Source organism: Lates calcarifer, linkage group LG7_2 (genome assembly GCF_001640805.2).
Source record: "Lates calcarifer isolate ASB-BC8 linkage group LG7_2, TLL_Latcal_v3, whole genome shotgun sequence".
In the NCBI taxonomy this organism is placed as follows: domain Eukaryota; kingdom Metazoa; phylum Chordata; class Actinopteri; family Centropomidae; genus Lates; species Lates calcarifer.
In genome coordinates this window covers 12,067,717-12,095,184 of record NC_066854.1, presented here as the reverse complement: position 1 = coordinate 12,095,184, position 27,468 = coordinate 12,067,717, and the positions used below count along the sequence as shown (strand labels likewise).

At 39.1% G+C, this 27,468-nt stretch overlaps 1 protein-coding gene across 7 annotated transcripts in view; it reads right to left on the bottom strand.

The window, feature by feature from the left end:
* The window catches only part of dmd (dystrophin), a 286,719-nt gene that overhangs the window by 186,945 nt on the left and 72,306 nt on the right, over positions 1 to 27,468 (bottom strand). For all 7 annotated transcript variants that reach the window (XM_018671655.2, XM_051065872.1, XM_051065871.1 and 4 more), the window contains exons 2-3: positions 15,740 to 15,801; positions 2,017 to 2,109 (exon numbers count right to left, since the gene is read on the bottom strand). In XM_018671655.2, the coding sequence (XP_018527171.1) occupies positions 2,017 to 2,109; positions 15,740 to 15,801 (155 nt within the window). The remainder of the gene's footprint in view (positions 1 to 2,016; positions 2,110 to 15,739; positions 15,802 to 27,468) is intronic.

The window sequence follows — 27,468 nt, the reverse complement described above, 5'->3', positions numbered from 1 at the left end:
GAGACAGAGAAATGGGAGAAAAGGGGAGGAGGAAAGGAGGTAGAAAGATGAAGAGAAAGACTGAGAGAGACAAAGGGAATAAAAAATGAGATAAAGAGAATGAGAAAAGATAGAGGAAGAGAGAGGAGCAGATTCCAACAAAAGGACAAGGTGGAGGAAGTGAAGAGAGCTAGAGGGGAAAATAAAAAACAAGGTGGGTGTAAAAGTTTTATTAACACTGTGGGATGCGCTGGTGTGTGTTTGTTCTCATTTAAGTTTTAAATCTTTGCAGTTAGCCCCCCCGTTTTCATTTCCTCAAATGCTAATTTTAGCATTAAGGTTAGGAATGTGATTATTTTTAGTTTAACCTGAGGTTAATGCTGTGTGCACCATGTGGGATAGAAGACAGGGATGTGAAATTTTGCATGGTTACAACTTGCCAGAATCAATCATGGGGGAAAACACCATATGATGATTGCTATGTCACTAATAAGGAATATAATTAACACACTGAATGAACTGTTATCTACTGTTATGTGGAGTTATGACTGTACGATCAGCACAGATAGTGCTGTGGAGCAACCTGCCTCCACTACGATAATCTAACAATGAAAATAAAAATATATTTACACAAAATGAACTGAAATAAAAGCATCTCAACTTCAGAGATGGTATTGAATGGATAGATTAATGTTAGCTAGCTAATTCATTCACTCAAGTGAAAGTAACACACCATATCATGGTGGGCGGCAGCTGTTAACCACTGCACGTTCACATAAGAGCTGTTGATCAGATGATGTCTGGGGATGAATGACATTAAAACACAAACCACCTATATGTTGTTATACTACTTGTTTCATACGATTAAACTGTCAGTGTTTTGGTTGGTTTGCTCAAGTCTGCACTACTCCCATATTACTACCACTTGGAGTAGCAGAGGCTTTTGGCAAACTATTAACTGATTACTATTAAATTGATTACTTTTAGTTAACTATTTAATCTGTTTATCTTCTACATTTAGCCATTCCCATATTTATTCAGTACTGTCAGTTACCTATTCCAACAGTTAATCAATTAATGACCTCAGAAGTTGCAGCAGAGGATGCAGAGGAAGTGGATGTGGAGGAAGTGAAGAGCAGCATCAACTACTGAAGTCAATCTGAGGGGCAGACTGGATATGGCTTTACTTGTCATTCAGACCTGCATGCACTGCAGTGCTTGCAGATTTGACAACAATGTAAAACAAAGGACTGTGTAACAGACAAAGTTGAGGGAAAAAAAATAAAGGAGAGCTCATTTCAAGTAGCTCTGGCTTATTTTTAAAGTCCTCTAACCTTAACAACCATATAGGCAATTGCATTTGCCTTTTGTTTCCTGTTCTTTGCTGCATTTGTACTGATGTGACTTGGGACCTGATTGTCAACTGGACAAACAAACTGAGCTTGTGTTACAAAAAAGGGGAGAATTTACCAGAAAAGATTTTAACTACCTATATAGTTTTCACATTCATTTTGCCTCTCAATATACACTTGTGAAATGCACTCTGTAATTTTTCATGTTAATCGTGGATCGTAGCCTGTATTGTTCTGTTGTCTGCCTATGCCTGTGTTCATTTGTTTGTACTCCCTGTACACATTTTGGTAGCCTTTGACCCAACCGCCGCATTTGACCCAACCACCAGCTGTTTTTACAGTATGTAAGTGACATGGCACAGTCAAAAGACAAAGCTGCTGCATGGTGTTATATTAGTTTGACAATGTCGGCTTCCATCATCTCCAAAATATAGTTTAAAAATGATACTATGTACCTATCAGGCCTAATCTTGCCTCTATGACTGCTACAGCACATTCATAAGGAAGGTCTGTTACTCTTAAGGGCAAATGTTAAAATGCCAACCATAGTTACTGGATCTTCTTTTTCTACACACTATCCTTTGACTGAGAGCAACACTGATTTAAAATGCTGGCATAACTATGGCATCGGGTATGTGTATGTGTGTATGCATGTGTGTGTGTGTGTGTATGTGTGTATTTATACCAGCTCATGTCCTGACAGCCCCTCCAGCAGCTCCAGCAGGCGTCGTCCATCACACAGGTCTGAGAACAGATCCTCCACGGGTGGTTTCCCTGTCTGAAACACACACATACAATTATCAATAGTTTAACTCAATCTACTAAGATGAAATCATAATGTCCATTGATTCTAAATTGAGATTGAACATGTTACATTACTGCTAAGCTGAGTTAGCTCTCTGCAGTCTATAAGTCTCAAAAAAGCAAAAGCAGACACATCAGCTTTCAGACAGCTAAACCTATGCTGAGAGCAACAACCACAGGAGGTGATATGAGGTCAATTTACTTGTTCAATGAAAAGGTCAAAGGGGCCAATCCCCATACTAGAGAAGCTGTTCTTCACTAGCCAAAATAACCTTGGAGTAGCTCGGAGTATAGAGAGACATCTCTTGAGTAATCACAAACCAGCCCTGCGTTAAATGTGAAGATAACAGTTAATACCCAAGAGGTTGTTCTTTATCACTGCTGACAAGTCTAGGATTACAAGCTAGCAGTTACTTCACATTGGAAAATGCTGCAGGCTAAATACAGCGTGAGTCTCTTTTGTGGGCCTCCACAGCAGCCAAGAGTGAAGGGGAATTCTGAAATACCCCAAAACATCAGCAGTCAGATATGAGAGCACACAGTTTCTTGAGAAATGATTCAAATTCAGAAAGACAACATTTTGCAGATGCAGATCAAACTGCCGTTGGTTTCAGGCAGAGGAAGCAGCATACATTAAAAAAACTGTTTTACCTAGTTTAGGAAGTGTTAATTTAAAAAAAGTCCTGGGAACAAAATGCAGCCACACTCAACTTGTGATACATATTAGAGCTCCTCAATATGGATATGAAAACAGACTAGAGATAAACTACCTCTACCTCAATATCTTTGAAATGATTTAGGGAATATTATTAACAGCCATATAACAGGGTATTTAAATAGACGTAAATTGGCAGCATAGGAATCACAGTTAGCCAGGTGTAGGACAAACTTTTCAGTAATTAGGCCACTGTGAAGTACAGAATAACACCAGAACTTGTGTTCTGTCTGTGTAACATAATATGATAGTAAATGTTGATTAGCAGTGATCATATCTATCTAGGTTATCTAAAATAGATTAAATAAATGTAATGTAAATGTATACAGTGTTTACAGGCCCTGTGGCAGATGACTGTATGTAGAATAAGGTTAGTTATTTAATCTTTATTTTACTAGACTCAGTCTTTTTTACATCAACATAAAGAGTATAAATACATGTTTGTGCTTGTTTTCAGGTATGTTATTAACTGACTGTATTGTATCACTGTCAGTATGGCAGTCTTTTGTTATGTAACTGCAGAAAATCCCCAGGTACACAAATACATCATTGCCCCAGATGTCTGATTTAAACAAATGCTACTGAGGATGCAGTCTGTTCACTTTAATTTTATGTTTGTGCTGAACTTTCATTTTCCCATTATTCCTCTGGTGTATTTTTACCTCAATATTTTCCACAGGGCTCACTGCTCTTAACTTGAAGCTGATCAATTTCTTCAATTTAACTTGGATATTGCAAATGACCTTCACATGCACACAGCTTATTAGAGGTGTCATAACAGATTTAAGATCAGCTAATCTGGACTAATTTTTCAGCAACACTTGATTTAGCATAGTGTGCAGCACAATGGTATTATTTGAAAATTGAGAAAAAGTCCACTGAAGTAAGTAATTATGAGAAAGTGTTAGAGGAATTGGTAAAGACAGGAGAGGGGAAAGGACAGAGACAATAAGTAAGCAAAGTAGAGACAGCCTTCTTTTCTTCTTTATGTTTTGCAGCATCGTGTACAAATGACATCATGAATCTTTCCCGCACTGTTACTGTCCTGGTTGCTGTGGCAGGAAACTCTCTTCCTGCATCGATCAAGCATTATTACAATGATGGCTGCCATGTAGAAGTCCCCCACCCTGCCTCTAAAATGCATTAGTACCGGCAGTGAGACAGAAAGAAAGAAAGAAAAAAGTAGACCTAGAAAAAATTGATACACATCAACAATACAAACACATTATAGGAGGAAAGGTGAAAAAAAGAAAAATTCACTCTTCTATAATAAAGAAATTCAGTCATCAGTCTTCTTAGAAACAACCTCTTCTTGTTTTTTTTCATATCCTCACATTTTCCTTTCTTTTTATGTTCTGTCTGGTTTATATTCACTGCCCCCACCCCCACACTCATTCTCTCACATTTCATTCTCTTCCTCTTATTTTCCTCCCTCTGTCTATCGCTCTCTTTTTCCATCCCTCTCTGCCCTTGACCTATGCCTCTTGGCGTTGTACTCAAACTCGCATTTATAGAGTCATTCTCCCCACCAGGGCAGTTTGTGTGTGTGTGTGTGTGTGTGTGTGTGTGTTGGGAGTAGTTGTATTATTAGCAATAGGTTATGGACAGTGTGTGGGTGTAGATGATAAGTAAAGAAATCGCGCTCAAACACAGATGAAAGAACAGGAAACAAAAGGCAAAAAGGGGGCATACGCACATTTGTATATTACTATACCAGAAGAGACACAACACACAAACACACTCACACTTTTTCCTCCTGCCCACTCACACCCATTAGAAATCTCTCTCTTGTCCACTTAACGGCCTCCTTCATATCTCCAGTACACTCTAGCAATGAAAACAGTTCTTCAGGTGTTCTCTGGGCTGAATTGATGTTCCCATAATTACAGCTCCCTCTTGTACCTTAGAAACTGGTCTGTACTTATAAGTGAAGAATCATCCAAAGTGTACACACACTGAAGCAAGGTGACAAATACATATTCTACTCATAGACTCCATCCAGGGAAGATGTTTTATCAGTTTTAACAGCAAATCAAATCAAAATGTTGTTGTCTGTTCTTGCTGTTTTGTGACTGTTTTTGGAGCATGAACAGCAGACTGCAGCACTTTCTGTGCCCTTAAATCTAAAGATTCTCGAGTATCGTTGACAAGATGAGCTGGAGGAGGAGCTGCACTGAATGGCTCGACTCAGACCGGAGAAGACCCGGTCCAGCTTGGTCCCATCACAGGTCACACCAAATTATATTAGTAATCGTCTCAACATGCCTAATGTGTGTTCCCTTTTAATTAACACAGTTTTATCTCATTTACAAGAATTAAAGTGTAAAAACAGCAATTTGCTTCTGCAAAGATTGGGGGGGGGGGGGTTGCAGGGGTTGGGGACAGAGGGAAGGTTAGCACTGTCGCCTCACAGCAAGAGGGTTCCGGGATCGAACTCCAGGCTTGTCTGTCTTGCATGTTCTCCCTGTGCCTGTGTGGGTTCTTTCTGGTTCTTTACTCTGGCTTCCTCCCACAGTGTAAAGACATGCTTAGGTCAATTGGTGACTCTAAATTTCCTACAGGTGTGAATATGAGTGTGGATGGTTGGTTGTCTCTACCTGCTGCTCACCCAGTGTCAGCTGGGATTAGCTCCAGCCCCATGTGACCCTTAAGGGTAAGTGGTACAGATAATGGTTGGGTGGATAGTTTTTGGGGTAATATGAAAGGCAGCCTGTTCTGTGCGTAAGTGTGAAACAACATGTTCACATACACATATTATCCATGTCATACATATACATTTTATACCCCACGTGCTACAGTGTGTATAGGGTAGAAATGATCATAACAAACCACATACAGCAAGCACATTTTCATCCTCAGCAAACAGTGATGGCAATGAGCACAATGACCTCTACCAGCATGTGACCAGAATACAAAACACTGCTGACTCATTTCTCACATGTCTGGTTTTTTTTTTTCTTCCTTTTTTTATGTGTGCTAGTATTTCAATCTTTTCTAAACCAGACTCTCTCCTCAGACAAACAAAGATGATTCACTCTGCACCCTCCAAACTAAGGACAGTCTGTCTTCTCTCACCTTGAAAGGGGAAACTTAAGTTACTGGGTTACAGTTTGAATTAGACGAGGCTAGCTATAAATTAGAGAATATCATCAGCTATAATAAGGACACTTTGTCTTTGCAAATACTGAAAACCATTTCTTCCCCACATCTTTATCACTTGCATGTGGCAGTGTGTCTAAGTGTGTGTCTGTCACTGTCCATTTATTCCAATACTTCTGTAGGCGATGATATGCTGCACTTGACTATCAGTGCTACAGCAGATTACAGCTTAGGTCAAGTAAGTATAGCTGCTTTTTGTGGTGGCCTGACAATCATCACCCACACTCAGCAGCAGCCACACTCAGCAGCAGCCACAAACTACTGCTTGTATCACATCCAAATTCTTGCTTCTTGGAAGGAGACTTACATGCAATATTGTTTGATTTGGTTGAAACAAACTGGTGCATTTGCCCAGTTAGTACGGTCCACCTGGGCTGGTGAGAAAGCTGTAAATCAGACCCTGATGCAGACTGAATAACTGGGCTGAGACCAAATGGTCTCACTTCCAAGTGGTGTGGTTTCTAAAAAAGAAAGGACATGGACTAGCATCTTTTCAGAGCACATTATCGGTTGATTTGTCATTAATTTTTCATATTCCTTTTCATCCCTTCTGTTTGGACAAAAAATAAATGAGAAGACACTGAGAGCAAACACTGTGTTTGTCACAAGGTAGAACCTGTATTAACAGTTCACTCTCTGTCTCCCATGTCAGACACAAACCCACCATCAGCTATGAAAACAAATGGGCTGGGCTGTTTTAACATGTCAGCTTCTGTAATTGAATTTTCTAACAGGTCCTCTTGAACGCCTCAACTCTAAATTACACAGATGAAAGATGAAAAGATGGGACATGAGGACAGGAGACAGTTAAAGAAAGTCGACACTGCATTTTAGTGATTGGGTAAACAGTTGCGCCCATACAAACTGCATTATTTAAATCTGCCTGCTAATAAGTTATCCACATTCTAAAGGTGTCTGGATTTCACTGAGATAACAAGTGACATATTTAATGGCAATATCTTGTTTTTCCTGGGAGAAGACAATTAACTGATTAATCGTATTAGCATTATAGGGAAGAATTACAATGTTATGTAAACTGAAAACTTTATTTCTAACTATTTCTAACTGACACAACATCATAACTAACTTCATTATTCCAAAATAGGAGAGCTGGTTGGTCTCTGAAGCAAATAAGATGCCATATGTATTCATTGGTAGAATCTGCTCCTGTAAAACTGAAGTCCAGATTTAGCACTGGACTACACACACAAAGTAGACTGTGCTGGACTGCAACGCCACCAACTATAGTTTCAGGGAGAGAAGTGTTTTCTGTTGTTGCTGTGGTGGAAGAAAAGCAACATTAAACTTCTGCATATATAGTTTTATATTACTGAATCTCATACAGAAGTACACTTGCATTTCATCAAGGTGACTGGGTTCAACGAATGCCATATGCCAGCTGATTGGTCAGGACTGTTGGATATGCTGCTACTGAAGTACCGGGGAACACTAGGTCAGCTGTCCTGGGCCCTGGATCGAGGAAGGGACCACATGGGCCTTCTAACTTTTAAAGAATCTGCTGGAATAATTTGTCAAAAATACATGTTTGTGAACACTTTATATAGAATTTATGAGTCACATAAAAGCTTGTTATTTTTTATCTTCCAAATTTTCCTTAGTGATTGAAAACAGTTTTATTTTCCCTCCCTAATGAAAAAAATGGTTTGGTCTGTGATGCTAAAGAAAGGTCAAATATCTGATGTTCAGACAATGCGCCTCTATACTTTGCCAAGGACGGCAAAATGTAGGCCAACCAGGAGCCAACTATTCAACAATGTCTGCCTCCCTCCCTACCATGTACACTGTACACACACTGAAAGGTCAGTTAAGCTTTATTTGCTCTTTCATCATTAGTTGCTAAATCTGCTGATGACATAATGTGGTTGCACACATTCATGTGTGTGTTTTAAACAGATAAGAAAGTGGTATAAGGCGAGCCATTTGTGTCATATTATCTCGTTTGAGGAGCTGGAATTGGATTATTGGGAACACAGCTCTGCTGTAAAGAATCTAGAACCAGGTTATTGGAGTTATTATGCAGATCTGTTTACTGTGTTATTTGTTTATGGATCCACAAAATGCCTGCATATTGTGTTATGCATATTGTTAACACTTTAAGCACACTAGCACTGCACTAGCTTTTTTGTGTTATATGTGTGGCATATTAGCCTAGTGTGCTGTTTCTGGTATGGTTTGTTGCAAATAGAGGGGCAAGATTTGTTTTTCGCCTAGAATGGCAGAAGTGCATGCACAGTATTACACAACAAGCTTGTAATCTGTTTTCCATGAACAATTTCAAAGCATTAAAGTTGGGAATGAGAGCATATCTCTAGTATGACAGAATAAGATTATTGCTACTGTTACTGATAACAGCATTACACATATACAGTAGGTATTGCTATTATTACTGGAATTATAACAACCATTTAACAATTCTTGAAACTTTAATATAATAATACATACATAAATTCATTTTAAAACATATTGTAATTAGTTAATTGGACTTTTGGTGAAAGAAAATCAGATATCAAAGCAGAGATTAAGAGATACTTTCTTTCTATGCCTGTCTTGTTTCTCCTCTGTGTTTTTTGAAAGACACGATCACCTGAAAGTTTGAATCTCCTGCAAAAGATTCACTGCATTTTTCATGCTTTAAAACGACCTTTTTGTGTTTGGCCCTATTGCAGGACCTATCTTTCTCAAATTAAGTATCCAATGAAGAACACTGTGGCAGGTTAATCCAGCCATGTCCACATAAGCTTGGACTGGAGGCAAACTAGATGTATTCAAAATGTACTGCAACACACTTCAACTGTGCCCCAACATTCATCTATTTGCAAACAAGCAATCACCTAGCAAAGGGGAAGGAGGGCAGTTGTAAATCTAATTTTCCAGAATGCATCTTTACAAACCAGCTTTCTAACCTTAAAAAGAAGAAACAAACAAAGAAAACAAAAGACTACTTTAAAGTTTCTTCTGACAGGATGTCATTTGGGATGAGCTCCAGAGGTGATCTGCAATGCAGAATGCCACCAGCAATTTCACAGGCAGGAAACTGTGAAATGTATCTATTTAATTCATACCTCTGAGCATTTCAGTCTCCATCTATGAGCTACAAGTGTGCATGAATTAGTAATGCAGAAAAACACACACACATACACAGTGATTTTCCACTAAAGGATATTGCCAATTATCGTTTCCAAACAGATTTTACATTACTTTAAGCAGCTGCATTTAACACGGTGTGTCCTTTACATCAGAATTAGATTCAGACGCTCTCATTGCTTCCAAATATGTGTGTTTCCAGATTAGGTTACTTATGGCTAAACAAGATTTCACATAGAATTTATGCTTTTGTTGCACAGCTTAAAGAGCCTGTCATCCAGTCTGAAAAGTGTATCATACCTTGAGGTGGTTGTATTCTCTTTATTCTTTAGCCAATCAAAACAAATAGCAGATTTCCCTCCATGGGATTAATACAGTTCATCTAATCTTTCATCTTTTCTTAGAAGGTTGTTGCTGGTAAAAAAAAAATAAATAAAATAAAGAAGAGAAGCTACAAATTTGTGTCATCAGAAAAAGAAACAATCCTGTGCTTCACTGTCCAACACAAACATAACATTATCATATATATTGTCCTTGCACAAATGCCAGAAAAGCTGTGATGTAGGACAGTGATCCTGTTTTTTTCCCATTGCCATGAGACAGTATTGCTGAAGGATTCCCTATGTTTGGACTATGTTTATTCATAAGAACATGCTAGCAAAACAAGGAGAGGAAATCCATACGAAGCAAAACCTACCAGTAAAATCACAATGAGTCACTGTTTATTTGTGCTTCACTATACGCACAACAACTGGATGCTGAACAGACAATCTCCTCCACATACTCTAACCTCTGAGTGATGTGATATTCCATGTAGGATTAAAGTCAAAAATAAGGCATCATCTTTCTATCAGTTATTCCCTGAACTCGTTCTTGGGCTCAATAACAACAACACTGAAAGTTACTGTCACTGATGGTTTATCGCAGTCCTGAGTGATTTTAAGTGGCATCATATGACATATGACAGAAGGACAACTTTATAGTGACGTATGGACTATATAATCAGTTCAGTTTACTTGACGTTTATTTTTGGGAACAATTCCAATTACCAATTAAGTGTATAGTGACTTAAAGTCAAAAGCTCCCATTGACTTTTCAACATAGTTGATATGACTTGCACTGGTAAGCTAAAAAAAGTCCTTTATAGCCCCTTTTCCTTGATTATATGGCAAAAAATGTGAATTAAGATAGAGGCTATCTAATTTGCGCACTATTTTATGGTGGCTGTATCAGAGCCTGCAGCCTCTTACTGAGATAAACCAGTATCTGATGAAGTTCCTACTACCATATTCACTTTCACTGAGAACTCAAAACATTACACCTGTACTATAGACCTATTTGTATCAGCTTATCATGATTGCTTAACAAGATAAATTAGCATTTAGATTTAAAGTTGCTACAAGGCAATGCTAGCAGCCTGTATCACTCTACAGAGTGGATGCTATAGTGTTGACATGAATCACCAGAGCAAATGATCAACCCAGGATACATGAGGATACATCTGAGGGTCTGCATTCTTCTGCACAGGTAGCCTGGCCATCAGGACAGCTTCCCAGAAAAATACTTTCATTTAAAGTTAAAGCTAACTCTGAGGGACGAGAGGGATATGATTTAGGTGTGTTTTACAGGAACTTATCCTGATTTATTTTCTTACACAAGACTTAAATCACAATTCAACACTGGTCAGACAATCTGACTGTGTTTACCCAAAATATAATCTTATCATAGTTTACTTTGATTCCACTCTGGTGCCTCATCCCTACTTTGAACTGTACTTTCTCTTGATGGTGACCAAACCATTCAGTGCAATATTCATGTGTGTGTGTGTGTGTGTGTGTGTGACAACATCTTCAACAATCTATTCTACAAACATCTTTTACTGAGCAGCCTCCGGCACACACAGATAATAATTTCTTTTTCACCAAATTTCCCTGTTTAGCTTTCACTCATATTACAACCATATAAAATGTTGATTGTCTTCTGATCTAAAGCTACAAGGTAGTAAATTTAGGGTTGCCAAATTCAAATTGACAGAGTTTGCTTTGTAAGCATATTGAATTTTCTCTAAATGCAGGGTTGTAATTAATTGGTCCAGCTACATTTTAATAGTTGAGGCAGCAGCTCTCTTCCAGTCAGAGAATTAATTTTGACAAGTAAAAGATCTGATCTAGATGAATGAATGAGATGAGCGAATGAGTGAATTTGGGAGTAATGTCAAAACACTGAACCAAAACTTTGGTTTCAGATAGATAAATTTAGTATTCTTTTAATTTGGGACAATCAGTCGATAAGTGGACAAGATTTCATGCTGATTTCATGCTTTTGTTGCACAAGTAAAACAAACACACAACCTCAAACCTATTGAGTTGTGTGTTCAGGTAAGCTAGGTTCTATTTTAAAAGCATGAACCAACACAAACAGATACTAAAGATGACAATACCAAGTCAACAGCTTAATAAATCTAACCATTGTTTGGAATGTTTTCATAAATTAAAGCTATACTTGCATGACTAACAAAAGAAACAAAGCTGCCCACAGGTGCATGATTTTGAACCAAAGCATGTATTGTATTTTGTGGTAGTGTTGCTATTTTCCACAGCACTTTGCCAAAATCATCAAAACACAGCATTACAATGAGTTTTGATGATCTGAAAAAATCCTCTTTGGCCTAAACAGTCTCACTTCTCCCATGGTGCTCCAAAAGTGGTTTCTGATCAGTTTTGGCTTGGAAAAGTTAAAACTCAGCTACAGCTCTTATTTTCATATCTTGAGACCCCTCTGTTTCCAGTCTTCAAGCTAAGCTAAGCTAATTTCCTCATCTAACTCTCAGCAGGAAAGGAAATAAGCGTACAGCCTGTCCAAATGTAAAACTACTCCTTTAACCTTCCACGAGGTCCAGAGCTGGTATATACTGAGTCATGGCAGTCTGATTGGCTGGCCTGTTGACATATTTTGATCGTCTAAACTGACTCTGCTCCAGAGTTAAGCCCAAAGATAGTGGACTAACACACTGATATCACTTTGGGGTATAAGCACAAACCTGTTATCTAGGGGATGTTAGAACGCATTTGTAGGACACATCTAAGGCAGGTTTAATAAAAATGGAGGTGTCAAAAAAGGAAATTACAGATGGCAGGCTGCAGAATATGCTGCACTGGAATGGAATCAGCTGCTGATACTCTTGAATAAAGTACCAGCTGTGGTTTGTAAACAAGAAAAAAAGCCCAGTTTCCTGCCCTGGTGACAGATTCTCGTATATTCCTGAAGAGCCTCTTTTTATGGTTTGCTGAGTAGCAAATCACACTTAAGTCAGACACGACGCTGCTTCACTGCCAGCCATCGCTCCAACTTTCTTTTCCCATATTTCTCACGCTTGTCGTTACCAAACCTTCCATCTTCTACCATAACTCGTTCGCTCTGGCCTCCTGTCCCCATCTGAACTTTTGTTTTCTATTCACTCATTTTCCTTTTCTGCTTCCTCGCCTCCTCCTTCATTCTTCATATCGGAGTCTCCTTGCCTCTCTCCTTTCATTTTCTCCCATCTTACTCTCTCCCATCTGCTGTCTCACTACATTTTACTCTCCTGAGGCCTGTGTGTGTGTGTGTGAGTGTGTGTGACAGACTCATCTATCTAGGATGGGGTACTGATTATGCTTTGGTGAGTTTGGATGGATGAGGGAATCTCTCTCTCTCTTTCTTCTGTGCCTACCTATCTCTCTCCCTCTTTTTCCACTCATCCCCTCATTCCCCACCTCTAAATTGTCTCCCTCCTTCTCCCCTCTCTTAGTAATGGTTAGAGGGGATCAGGGAGGCTGGATGGACAGGAGAGGAGAGGAGAGGAGAGGAGAGGAGAGGAGAGGGAAAGATAAGAAAGGGGATGGAAAGAGAGGAGAGAAGAGGAGAGGACAAGGAAAGGAAAGAGGAGGAGAGGTGGTGGGAGGAGAGGAGTGGGGGAAGAAAAAGAAAGGAGAAGAGGAGGAGAGGAAAAAAAGGAAAAGGAAGAGAGGAGAGGATGAGAGGGGAAAGGATGGAGAGAAAAGAGAGGAGGGGAGAAAAAAGAGAAAAGAAGATGATCTCCAGCCTGTCTGTCCTTCCCCTGTCTTTAATCATCTGGCTTAGATCAGACTCTGTTTCAATAGCTATACTCACACACACACACACACACAGATGAGAAGAAACATGCACACACGCTGAATGCGCACACACTCACCTAAGTCTCCATCGCCATAGCAACGGCACACCTCTAGCACCCTTGTAATCAACTTTGAAAATAGGAATAGAAGCAATGTGTTGGCGCGTGAGAGATATACACACCACAAATAAACACACACACACACACACACACATAAACACTGGAATGTAATTACAAATAAATTTAAAACAAGTGATTCAGTCCCCATGGGAGAGTGACTAACTAAGTTACAGGACAACAAAGTGCACCTGCCAATCAAACAGCAAAGATAAAAAGAGATGTGACAATGTGCATTTTAGAAAAATATGATCCATATCTTCTGTAACAATCCCAAATACAGCATGTAGAAACACCACAAAACAGAAACCTGAAAAATGTGCAACACTGTCCTGCCCTCGGGTTTCTCTTTATCCTAGTTTTACTGAACCAACTCTCCAGAGAGAATGGACGTGGTGGGAATAACCTTTGTGCCTTTTTGTGTCTTTGTGTGCGTACGAATCTCAGTCGTGAAAGGAAATGCCTCTAAAATGGTCCGTGACTCTGAGAGACGAACAGAAAACAGCCCTAGATGAAAGAAGGTTGAAGACGCTGCCAGCGAAGAAAGAGACAACAACTCTTTTCCTCCTGTTCATTTTCCTCTAAAAATAAGAGGCAAGAAAAATATGAAAACAAAACAGAGGAGGTAAGAGGGTTTAGACAGAGGGAGGAACATAGCGTAAGGAGAAAGATAGGTGCAGTGCATTTCCCTGCTCCCACAGAACAGGTCTGTAACTTCTTCACCTCTCTTCGTGCATGGAAAGTACCCCACATGTGTGAGAAGGAGGTAGATAAAATCTCTTTTTTGGATGATAACTTTTCCATTAAGAGGTCATTTTTAAAGCAAATATGGTTACAGGCCTCAGCCATTAATAAGAGGGGTTTCAGCACACTGAGTAAACTCCTCTGTTATGTCATTTGCTTGTTAGAATTGGAGAACATTTTAAATAAACTTGAGAGTATTCAAGAAAGTTATCCACATTAAAGTCAGGGTTCTGTTACAGAAGTGACAAAACCTCATTCAAAATACATAGTATGTCCTGATAAGGGTAAAAGAATCTAATATCATTATCCCAACAACTGCAGATTGAATGTCACCAGCTTGGCAAAGGCAACAAGACCACGACTGAGTCAAGAGGTCGTCGTTAGACATGTCTGAAATAGAGAGGTGCAGGAATGAGTCCTAAAACCCAGAAGTAAGTATAGCACTCCCAGTTTCCTCGTCCCAAAATCAATGGGTTTTTGATTAAATATCTGAAAAAAGGTCTGTGGTTTGAACACAAGCTCAAGACATTTTCATGTTTTATTACGACATAAAATATATCAGGAAATATCCCACTTGCGATTTTTAAAACTTTCACATCTTTAAAAAAGCAGTTGCCAACAAGTGGCTAAATGAGGCTACAGAGGTTGTAAAAAAAAACTCACCAGTCCACCTTTACAGCCCTGTGTTTATACTCACACTCTTTCAAACTATCACTAACTAACTAGGAGGAAAGGATTTTGCGCTAAATTAAATTACAAGTTGGAAGCCTAGTGGTGGAGACGGTGACGTCATGCAACTGTGATGTAGTTGGTGTATACCCTAACATTATCTTTTTTACTTCTGGAGATTGTATTTTGGCTTCAACAATCATTACAGTGGTGTTGATTTGTGAAGATTATCTGATGAACAAAACATTTAAGTATCATAAACTTTTGTTAACCACTGAGCTCATTTTCTGTAATAATCCAAAACTCAATGGAAAAATCCCATTGGTTTTTTGTCAAGGGAAATGGAGTGATGCTAACTTTGTGTTGACCACAAAAATATGTCATCCCTGCATCATTTAGATAGCAGAGGTTACAGACAAAAAATAAGACAAATTAGTTTAGAAGTGAGAGTTGGTGAGTTTTATGGATATAGATGAAAACCAAGTTATGATGACTTAAATACCTGTAGCATTGGTACTTTTTCATGGGAGCTGTAGTTCTATTTATAATTGAGTAGTTGTTTACTTTAGCTAAACTCACACAGGTTTCAATATCTAACACCAAGTGCTGTTGAGGGTGCCAATTTGTCTTACAGCATGGAGAGTGAATCTTAGGGAAAGGCTTTATTTATCAGAAAGATGAATGGGAGAAATGCAGAGTGAAAGATTGCTGGTGATACAGAGAGTGTTTGTGTTGTCTCCCTTTACAAATGTCACTGTGATTCTGAATGAGGCTTTCTTACTTCTATCTCTCTACAGTACATACATTATATATAATACTAGACAGGGATGTGAGAAAGTGATCACAGAGAGTGATCATGAGTAAGAGGCAGAGTCCATTTAGAGACTCTGGCAGTGTAGACAAGGAAATAGAGGATATAGCAAATTTGGTCGATAATGGAGAGGAAGCAGGAAGCTGTCTTACCTTAGCCAACTGTGAGTTTACCCATTTTGTGAAAGTCTTCTTCTGAACGTCTTCTCTTTCATCTAACAGAGGAAAAAAACACACAAACAGTCAGGAAAAGGGAACTGAACATACAGTGTGTATGTGTGTGTGTTTGTGCTTAGATGAGGCAATTTGAGAGTACAGTCCAGGTCATGTCAGATGTGAGGCAGCAGTTCAAAAAGAACATGAAAAGCGCACACACACTTTGATAAACAGCACTACATACCAGGCTCCATCTCTCTGACTGACTGGTTGACAATCTAAACATGTTGAACTGTGTCCTCTTGGATATCTGAACACAGGCTTCAATCTCTCGCTCTCTCTCACACACATACACATACAGAGGACTGCAAGTGGTGCTTAGCATGATAAGAGGCTCCACTAATCTTGCTCACGGTTAATTGCATCCTCATCGTATCAATCAACGTGCCACTTACAGGCCTTCCCTGCCGTGGCCATCACATGACAAACTGGAGCGAGTCTGCACAATTTCCACTTGCTGCTCTCACGGAACAATGATTTAAAAATCATTAGTCTGATCCCAGTCATTGTTGAGCTTTTTTGCCATTTGCTAGCCATCAACCAAGCCAAATGCTGTTGTAAACTGAAAATAAAATCTATTTTGTATGGAGGAGATTTAGTGGATGCTGTCTGAGAAAGTGACTCAGTGACCCAGAAATTTGGGATAGCTTCTGAATTCCTGACTGTGTTTTCATCTTGTTCTATCAATCATTCATGAAAGTTTGAGGCTTTCAAGTGTTCAGTATTTGTACAAGAAACTTTCTGTCACAGAAAAGCTAATCACAAGCAATACAAAATACCTCCAGCTGCTCCAGCAGAGCTGAGCAGTGGCCAACAGCAGTTAACTGGTTGTATTGGGAAATTTCCATTTGTTAAATTTGTAAGGCTAGGTATGTCCAGTCAAAACTCAAATAAAGGTCAAAGCATCATGTTATAAAGGAAACCCATCAGTTATGACATTTCCTTCAGCTTCAACTTGTACTTGCACGTTGCACTTGCACATTGGCATACATTCACACGCACACATACTAAAGTAAAATGCTAAATTATAATAATGCATAAACAATTTAAAACTATTCCTTTAATAATAGAAGTATATGGGGATTCAATATTAAAACCAAGGACTGTATTTTGAGGTTAACAACAGAAAGAGTCTAATATCATGCACCCAGATTATGCCCACCCCCAAGTGAAGTCTGGACCTCTGTATTTTTTTTCCCCAAGATTTATATTGTAAAACTTATGAAAAAATTCCCTAAACATCATTTACTTTGCTGCTGAAAAGACATTGTACAATGCCAGGATAACTGACTGGCTCTGATTACCAGCATCACTGCTTGTATGTGGGTGGGTGGAGTGAAAGATCTTGTTGCCCAACCATCCATCCATTATCTATACCGCTTATTGTTAAGTGGTCGCAGGAGCTTATCCCAGCTGGCACTGGGCAAGAGGTGGGGCACACCCTAGACAGATCACCAGTCTATCAGAGGGCTGACATATAGACAAATAACCATTCACACTCACATTCACAGCTACAGGCAATTTAGAGGAATTAACCTGCATGTCTTTAGACTGTGGGGTGAAACTGGAGAGAACCCACACAGGCAAACTCTATATACATATAAATACATTCTGATATTTCTGGACATTTTTCAGCCATCAGTGGGAAAATTATTTACTTCCTCTGGAAATACAAGCTTTCTCAGAGTCCACCATCATGATCCTTGAGCTGAAATGTCAACCTTCTCAGGAACAAAAAAACAGCACTACTTTCAAAAGCCCAAGGTTGCTGATCAAGTAATCTTTCAAACAAAATCAAAAAGTTTCAGTGACAAACTTTTGTTGCGTTAATAATAAGACCTTTATTTGAAAAAGAAAGCTGAAACATTTGATTCTTCTTAAAATGGTATGTAATAGAGGGAGCAGATTCACTGAGATATAGATATTGAAGGAGGGACTGTCTCCAAAAAATCAATACAAAGTGTTCCAGGAATAACCATATGGCAGGGGCATTATTCTCCACTGTACATCTGTACATGTTTTTTGTTTTTTTTTATCTATAACAGAACAATATAATGTGGCCTGTGACATGCATTATAATGGAAATGACGACATGATGACTTATAATAACACCTCTCCCCCGCCTCTTTCATTTGACTGGAAATGGGGTCACTTCCCATTACTACGGATAATAAATTACACTCTCATCCTGAAACTGAACATCAGGTTAAATATTATACCAGCCGAGCTAACAGTACTCCGTCAGTGTGTGTGTATACGTGTGCGTGTCTGAGACTGTTGACACCGGCCAGGCATTGACTAATGGAGCTGATAATGAAACTTCTCCTTTAATTAAAAGGTCCCATGTTGAGCGGTGCACCAAGCGAGTCGCTGGACACACACGCAGGTGTACACACAAACACAAAACCATGCAGTCCCTCTCTCACACACACACACACATTCACACACATATATCAGTGTGAGATAATGGCAGACCAAGCAGTGAAGCATGAATGAAATAGAAGCATGTAGCAAACAATCTCATCTAAAGCAAGTAATCCATCCACATCAGTGTATACGTGTGTGTGTTTTCCCATGATGCCCTATCTTGATTTGTTTCTTTCTGCATTGCTGCCTCTGGGAGTGCAGTGCTTGTCTGGGTGCACGCGTATGTCCAATGAATGTATTTTACATATATTCATTGGACACACGACATGCACTTTCTGAGTGTGTATGTGTATGTGTGTGTGTGTGTGTGTGTGTGTGTGTGTGTGTGTGTGTATGTTGTGTGTCTGATATCTCTTTAGGGCCCTGATCCAGAAATCTACCTCCACTCTGACTCTTCTATTCATCATTCATCTTCTTTTCACCCATCACTTTTTTAAATATCCCATTTTTGTATTTTAAGGTTGATTTTCTTCTTATAGGTCTCTCTAAACATTGTCTTGTTACCATACAGCCACCATAATCCAGATGAGAGATAAAAATGTTGACACACTTATCTGAGTCGCCTTCAGTTATTAAAATGCACTCAAAGCAATAAAGTTAATGAGCAGCTGCAACTGGTGCAGAGAGTTCTCTGTGGACTTTTATTTGCCATGGGTGTCACCTAACAGGCTACATACAGGGTGCTCTACATTATTGGTGGAAGTGGCTGTGACTGTATTGTTCATACATTAATGGTACAGAGATTAAAGGGACGACCTACAGATGGATTTATGTAGTAAAGACGCAAATACACTATAGTAAATGGACTGCACTTACATATCACTTTTCTACTGATGTCGACCACTTAAAGCAATTTACACTACAGCTGACATTCACTCATTCACACACATATTCATACAGCGACCCGCTCTACCTCTCCATAACTATATATGATTTTAAGTAGGATTAGTGCCTTTATGTGTGTTTCTGTTAGCTACTTTGCTTTCCATTTTGCTTATGGAAAGCAAAGTAGCCAGTTAAGGAGGCTGCTGTTCATTTATTGTGTTTCTTTAATCCATGACCATTCCCCAACTTTAACCATGTGTTTATTATTGTAACCATGACAATGAATATCCACTGTACATGACCACGTGCTTTGTGTGTGTTTGTGAGGATGTGTGCAAATTTGCATATGTACACATCACATGTGTATGCGCTGTCAGGCAAAGTGAGTGAGTGTGTGAGACTCAGTGGTGAGGGAAGGAAGCAGTCAGAGACTGAAGGAGAGACAGGCACAATCAATAGTCCATTTTAACCGTTGTTCTGCTACTGAAACCTGCGGCAGCGTCACTCTCACACACACACACACACACGCACACACACACAGAAAGTTATGCATGGACACACACAGATATGCTTGTATCATGCACACATGCACACAGCCACATGCATATCATTAACTCCAGACTCCTACATTAATAACTTAGTCTTGGTTTGAGAGAGGTGAGGAAGAATGGAGGAAAGGATGAAATGAAATTCCAGATCGAGAATAGAGAAAGCATATTGTAGTGGAACAAAAAGGAAGAGAGAGGACAGGAAATGATTGGAAAAGAACACAGCTGGAGGGACAAATAAAAACAGAAAGGACACAGAGAGGGATTTAAAGACAGAGAGCTAAGGATGGTTAAGAGAAAGAGAAGGACAAAAACCTGGAGGACACAGAGTGAAAGACAGAAAAGAAGATGGAGGATCTGTCTCAAACAGGTTTCCTTGACTAGAGGCAGGGCTAGACGAATATCTGTGTGACAGCAGACAGTCAGTTTGCCAAACTGGGAAACAGCTTTTAGATATACTATGTTTCAACTCAGTGGGAGCAGAGGTGTCAGGACTCCATCTGACATAATCATATAATAAGAGGATGTGGTCACATGACACACAACAACATGTTGTCTGTGCTGACTGAACAAAGAACAGATGACAGAGAAAAACTGCAAGAACACATTCTGCATACCTCCTGGGAATATAGTATGCAATACCACCACTACTGTCTGGCTATTAAATAGCAGTCACTGTCTGTGTGGCAGCATTTGGGGGACAACAGGTTACACCACAAACCGCAACACACTTACTAATTCATTTAGAATCAACCCTTGTCTTGATCAAAAAGTAGTTTTTCAAAATGGGCTTTATACATCTCACAGAATATCAGCTGAGTTCATGTGGAGCGACATGTCTCAGCCCTGCCTGCCTTTCATGTTTTTAATCACAGAGCAGTCACTTCAAAAGCTTTGGGGCGACTTCAACACTGTGGAAGTGGCTTCAATAACAGTATGACTCCCTCTTATTAACAAGCTGGGAAGATTATGTAATATGTGTTACAATAAAGAGAAAAAGACAGAAAGAAAAACAAGCATTAGCAAATTAACCTAGAAGGCAGGTGCCAACTAAAATTGGCCACATAAAAACAACTACAGTAAATCTGGGAAACAGTTTTATCAGTTTTATCAGTCACAGTACATTGTGTTAACTTACACGATATGTTTTATCAGTGGTTCTGCTCAGCCAAAAAACTGCAACTTTTATGCTGACGTTGAACAGATAAATTGACCAGCCACAACATGGAGTTTACACTGAACTTAAGCATGGAGCCCCCAGGGCTTGTGCCCAGTAACAATTCCAATAATGTCCATTCAAACAAGATGACCTCAACAACTCTGACAAAAAGAAAGAAAGGCAGCAGTACTGCAATTCTGTGGAAAGTAGAGGGAAAAAGTAAAATATGGAGCTGCAGATGGAGACAATATGCTGTGTCTGTTCAGTTTTATATCGCAGCACATGTTTGTTCAGAATTATAGCAGCCACATGTAAAGTATAACTCCAGTAATATTAAAACAAGATCACTACAGTTTAAAGTGGATCTTTTGACAGCAACTGTGTGGGAAATGAAACAGGAACTGCTCAAAGTGCAGACAACCAAAATTTCTGACAGGCCAGAAATGCAACTGATTGTCTGACAGTCAGATTGCTAAACATCAAGGCAACTCATCTGACACTGTCACACAGCTTGCGCAATATCTAAACTCTATCCTATCTGATATGAATTTGTTTCTTGCGTTCCTTTGTTTTGATTTTATTTCCAAATTCACCCACAGACATAAGTCATTTAAGTCATTATCTCCTAGCTGCTATGTGAAAAGTTCTTCAAAGAAACTCTTAGCAGTACCATTTAGGAGGACTGGAAGTAGTGAGGTAAGATATTTTGTGACTATGACCCCAGGTGGTTTCTTAGTGAAAAATGCAACAGGACGTGTGGTGATAGTGAGGTAAAAAGACAGTCATTTCTACCAGAATAACCTGCTGACTGACAGATGCTGAGTACCTAGGACAGCTCCAGGATCAGCACTCTGGACAGCGCCCCTGACACACAGTGGGTACAACTACAAAACAGTGCAGCAAATGTGGTTTAGATTTCAGATAAACAGGAAAGCTCAGCATTCATATAGTTGTCATACAGTATGTTGTATGTTTGGATGCGCCAATTTAATTTCTATCAACTTCTTTACAATATATATGGATTTTATTTCGCCATGAAATTACCTTGTTCCTGCCATCTTTTTTGAGTGTTGTTGTGTTTCTTACTTCTTTCATTTTTTTAAAAGTGAGCACAATAAAAACAAATGCCATGCCAAATTGACATCTGAGAAACCGTGATGATTTAAATAATTAATAATTAATTTCGAAAATTTGTAGATACAGCAATAATAACAACAATCTCCTACTAAAGCCCTAATTTTGTCATCCAGAGCATCTTTGCTCCGCCTTCCTGCTCATTTTCATTTTCAGCTACGAAACTTTTAACCCCCTGCAATTATGTTTGGTTCTTTAGATTTTACCACAGTCAACCAGCCTGCCTACATGGCATTCTCTGTAGCTGCATTTATGATAATGGAAGAAACGCAGCATAAGTGTTGAGTTTGTTTTTTCAATTATTCTTCATCGGTCTAGCTTTAGTAATGTGAGTTTATTGCATGAGCTTTTTGAGGCAAAGATTCTGTATTTAAAGGCTAAAATTCCTCATTTAAGGGAAGGCTTTATCAAACAATTTCTCCAGATGCCTCCTTAGTTTCATACTTTTAAAAACTCAGTTGATTTCCAAATATACTGTACTCTGTTCCCTAGAGAAAAACGTTTCAACATCTCCTGTTGAGAGAGGAGCTGCACTGGCAACAGAACATAGAGTTAACTAGACAGCCAGACAGCAGGACACAATCATCCAGACCTGCGGCACACCAAACGTCTGCCAAACCTCAGCACTTGACAAAAAATAAAAAATAAAAAAAATAAAATGACAAAAGGAAGGAAAATGAGAAAGTGTGGAGCTGTGTGCAGCAACAACACAAACAAGAACATAAAAACAGCTGTCCAGCTAATAGAGTCTAGTGAAAGTAGGTGGGAGGAAGGAGTTTGATCCAACACGGGGTGTATTTTCAACCAATCGGTTTCTCGTTTAATGATGGTGACAGAAACTGGGAGGATGTTTTGATCAGTCATGGAAGCCAGCTGGAGCCTGTCAACAGAACGGAGCTCAGAGAAACTACAGAGGCCTGGGAAACCATTTTAGAAACAAAGACCAAGAAGAGAAAAAATCAGCCTCGACTAAGTACAGACATGACAGTCATGAAATACAGCTGCAGATTTTGTAAACATAAATAATAATAAGTAATAATATAAAAGTACTGCTTGGTTTATAGCATGTACTTAGGGATGGAAAATGTATTCATCTCCTGTAATTAAGTAAAAGCACCAATACAACAATGTAAAAATACTCCATTGCAAGTAAAAGTCCTAATTCAGTACAAAAATACTGTACAAAATATACTTAAAGTAAAAAAAAGTAAAAGTACTCATTCTGCATAATGATTCCAAATAAATTAAATGATTAAAGTTTCAACACTACAGCAGCACAGACCTCATTTTTGTCCTCCTTAATGGCTTTTGCTTTCAAAGTGGAAAAGGACAAAAGAGCACTCTCCCCAGGAAGTGAATACAAATCCATAAATACGTTTTCAACTTGAGTCATTATGTTCCATTTTAGGCATTTTGCAGATGCTCATGCGGAGGATAGCTTTAACAAAACTGCAACAGTAAAACAGGCTTAAGACCTTGGCTCATCAAACTTTCAAATAGCCAAATGAGCTCAGATGGGATACAGACAAGACAGAAGGCCAAAAAGATCACACGTCCCTGAAATAATCATGGATTATTAGCAAAGCAAGTAGCCAGATAGGAATTAGTGCTGGAGACAAAGCAAAAGCACAACAAAATTAACTGTCTCTTAATATTTTTCATTGAATCTTTGACAGTAACAAGAGTCCTAGAGAGGTATATAACAAAATCTGAGGAGAGGTAATGTGTGTCTCAAACCGCTGACAGTTATAGACCTGAGTGTAACTGCTGGAGACAGTGTAACTACTATTTGAGCCACTGCAGCAACATGGTTAAACCTTCCATATTGAACTCCAGCAGGGATTGAAGAAATTAGGTCCCCAGAGAGGACACACACAGTCCATACAGTCTCAGACAGTCTGGTTTGTAATGAAGCACTGAAACTATCAAAGTATGGCCTAGTTATTGTCTCATCTGTCCTTGTGTCTGTTCACCTGTTGGCTAAAACAAGTCTGAGGCTGGAGCAGAGTGCAGCACACCTTTCCTGCAGGACAAAATAGTTTGGGTTGCTACTTGACAAACTGTCAGTGTCTTGTCCTGAACTTTTCAAAATGTTAACTATGGAACCATGTAATCACTGATTTATAGCCAAGCTTTATGTAAAAAAAAAAACAAACATCTGTTTTTAATGGCAAAAATCACCAGAAACTTACAATAAAATTCTGGTATTTTTCAACCTAAAATTCTGACTGTGGTTCATGCTAACTTTACCATTCATACCATTGTAGTGATTTGGGAAACATGGTTCTGGCCAAACAGCATTAAGCCAAACAGCTCCAAGTGCCTCTTAAACCTTTCCAAACAAAACTTTCATTTTACACGAACAGTTTCAGACATTTGTCTTTGAATGATTAAAGTAACCCAAAGGTAGCCCTCTGCATTAGCCGCTATAGCTAAAAGCATGAGGCTTACTGAACTAGCTGCTCATTCATCTGCACTCTCAAGTTTGTTTACTTGTGCATACATTTAGTGAGAGTACATGCTGTATGACTGCAAGAAAAAAAAAAAAAAAAAACTGCTGCAAAGAGACTCGATATGAACAAAAAGAAATCTCACCTGGTCAAATTACACTACATCAAATTAACTTACAACTTTGATCATCGCTGCTGTGCTGGACACTAGGAGGCTTGTACTGTTCAGATTCCTGAATTGGTACAACAGAGGTGACAAATGCTAAGTTACTATAGCACATATTTCCTGGTAAGAGTGGCTACAACTATGAAAATAAGACACAGGTGGAAATATAGCGGAATTTTTTGACAAATTGGCAATATCCCGACTTGAACTTTGCTAAATCTACATATATTTTACCCATTTACAAACAAGTTTTTACAACCAAAAAGAAGATTTTTTAGTAGGAAACACACAAATTAAATCACCAATCAAGCAACCTAGTTTCACAAGTGTGCAGCAACATTCATTTTCTACTGCTTCATCTGATTATCATTACACAGAGGGGAAATAAAAGATGTGTTACACAGAAAATTTAACTATAAATCCCTGTATATTGGCTGTACTTTCTCCCACATATACATTAGAATTATAATAATATGTATTCTCAGCAGAGGAGCCAAGATCACATTCAAATGACATGATAATTAACCGAGTCTGACGCTAAATGTCATTTATATGTCACATATCTCCCTGGAGATTATGCAGAACCTGTACTTATCATCCTAAAATGTATTTCTAATGTACTGGCACTGTGTGTGATAGATGAATAAATTCATAGTAACTGTCTGATCCATCATGGAGGCCAGTCTCAACAGGCCTGTCACTGTCCTAATGGGGCTCAATGAACGTGTAAGCAAAGAAGACCCACAAGGGCAAACAAGCGATCTGTCTCCATCGTCCGAACGGCCAGGCGCAACAGCCATGTTTGTCACTGTTTTGGCACCAACTGCCTAGCAACGGTCACGGCCATTAGCCACGGAAAGAATCTGTGACCAAATCCAATCAGATCAGGTCATTACTGAGAGATGAGACAGAGAAGAAGTGACGGAGAGAGTGAAGACGGAGAGGGAGATAGCTGGTGGAGAGAGGGAAGAGGTGGAAACAGAAGAAACAGAAAAAAGGCAGGGAGAAGGAAGAGAGATGGAAGGAGAAAGAGGGAGAGACAGAATGACAGGGAGAAGAAAAAGAAAGAGAGGAAGCCAGAAAGAGAAGTGACAGCAGGAGAGAGAGAGGGAGAAAAAGATGATTGGAAAGTGAGAGGCATGGATGACAAGCTTATGTCAGCCTCAATGTCAATTAGCACCATACACACTTTGGCAAGCACACACACACTCACAGTCAAACTAATGTCAGTCAGTTCCTGTTAGTGCCACACACAGTTATGCTCACCTAATCTAGTGACCTCTCTCTCCTCTCTCTCCTCCTCTCTCTCTCACACATGCACACACACACACACATATATAGCATATGCTCTGGTAATGTGCACCCACAGACACACACTTCCATACACTGTAATTTTGCCAGAATGTCGGAGCCACAGACAGATCCCCAGACTGAAAAAAGAGCTGTGCGTTTGTGTGTGTGTGTGTGTGTGTGTGTGTGTGTGCATGTGCGGGTGTGTTTCAAACTAAGGCTGCCACAGATGTACTTCAGCCTTTTCTCTTCAGCTGGAGAGGCACAGATGGGCCGAACCACTGCTATACAGTTTGTGTGTGTCAGTGTGTAAGTGTGCATATGTGTGTGTGTGTCTACAGCTGTCCAGGAAAAAATACATTTACAAGCTCCAAAATGTAGAGCTGATACCCATCACTGCAGCCGGAGAGCAGGGGAAAGACAACGGGAAGAAGAGAAGAGAAGAAGACAAAACTGGGGAAGGAATGGACTGACAGCAGAGATATGGCAACAAAAAACAAAGCAAGGAAATGTACTACACTTCACAGAGAGAAACACTTCTGACTTTTACCCTCCTTTATTAAAACATGTCCACCAACTGCCAATCATAACATGATACACTACACTGTTCTTTAAAAAAGTGCAAAAAAATAAAGCCTCAGGCCAGACATTTTCGTCACTCAGGGACTCACAGGATTTGTTCTGTGAAAAATGTTGAAAATACAAACTTATTATATGGCAGTCAATCTTAGGTTGAAAAAATATAACAGGAGCGTTTAAAATTACAAAAATACTACTTACCCCAACCAAGAAAGGTCTCTCCCATCTAAGTCAACACAAACCATGTAAAATCAAAACAACAGGATTTCTTTCTCACTTACCAACTACAGTGCTTCTAAAGAGTAATGTGCTCAGTGTTGCCACTCATGGCCAGAAAGTATATTACAGCAAAAAAACTGTAGAGCCTGGGTTAGATTTTGATGCAATTTTATTGAATCTGAGCCCAATTAGCCCAACTCGAGCAGTGACATTAAAATTGGTATTGAAATATTTGATTTGGCACTGAAACAAGTATTGGCATTGTTTTTTAATTATGTCTTTTATTTGTGAAACTTTTTTCAATGCCAATACTTTTTTCAGTGCCAATACAACTTTCTGTAATACTAATATTTCAATGCCGATGTTTTCTTTTTCAGTTCAGCTTTCGTTTCCAATGCCAAATCTGTTATTTGAATCCAAATATGACTACATTTAAAAATAACTAATAACTAATGACTCAAAGCTCTGCAATTACCTTTTGAAGGAGGCAGAAGGAGTTTTGAGTGGCAACTTAATGTTCACAGCCTGAAAAAGTTATGAAAAGTTGGTCAAATATGTATCTAGAACATTAGAATTTCATCTGTAACTGAACACTTGCACCTTACTTTTCACAAACTATTAGCTCCAAATACTATAGATCCATCAGGTGATCAGCTTAAATTTCTGATACGACGTATAAATGTTTAATCATGGGAATCGTGATGTTTGTCATTTGAACTGGCAAAAGCAATGGTCACTGCTGTCACGGAGAAGCTGCTACCTGTCCTCTATATTGGTCTTTGCAGATATGACAGAGCAAGTAGAGATGAAACGTTTGAAAAAAGATTTGTTGGCACTGGAGTTTAGTGAATCTGAGTATTGTATCAAAC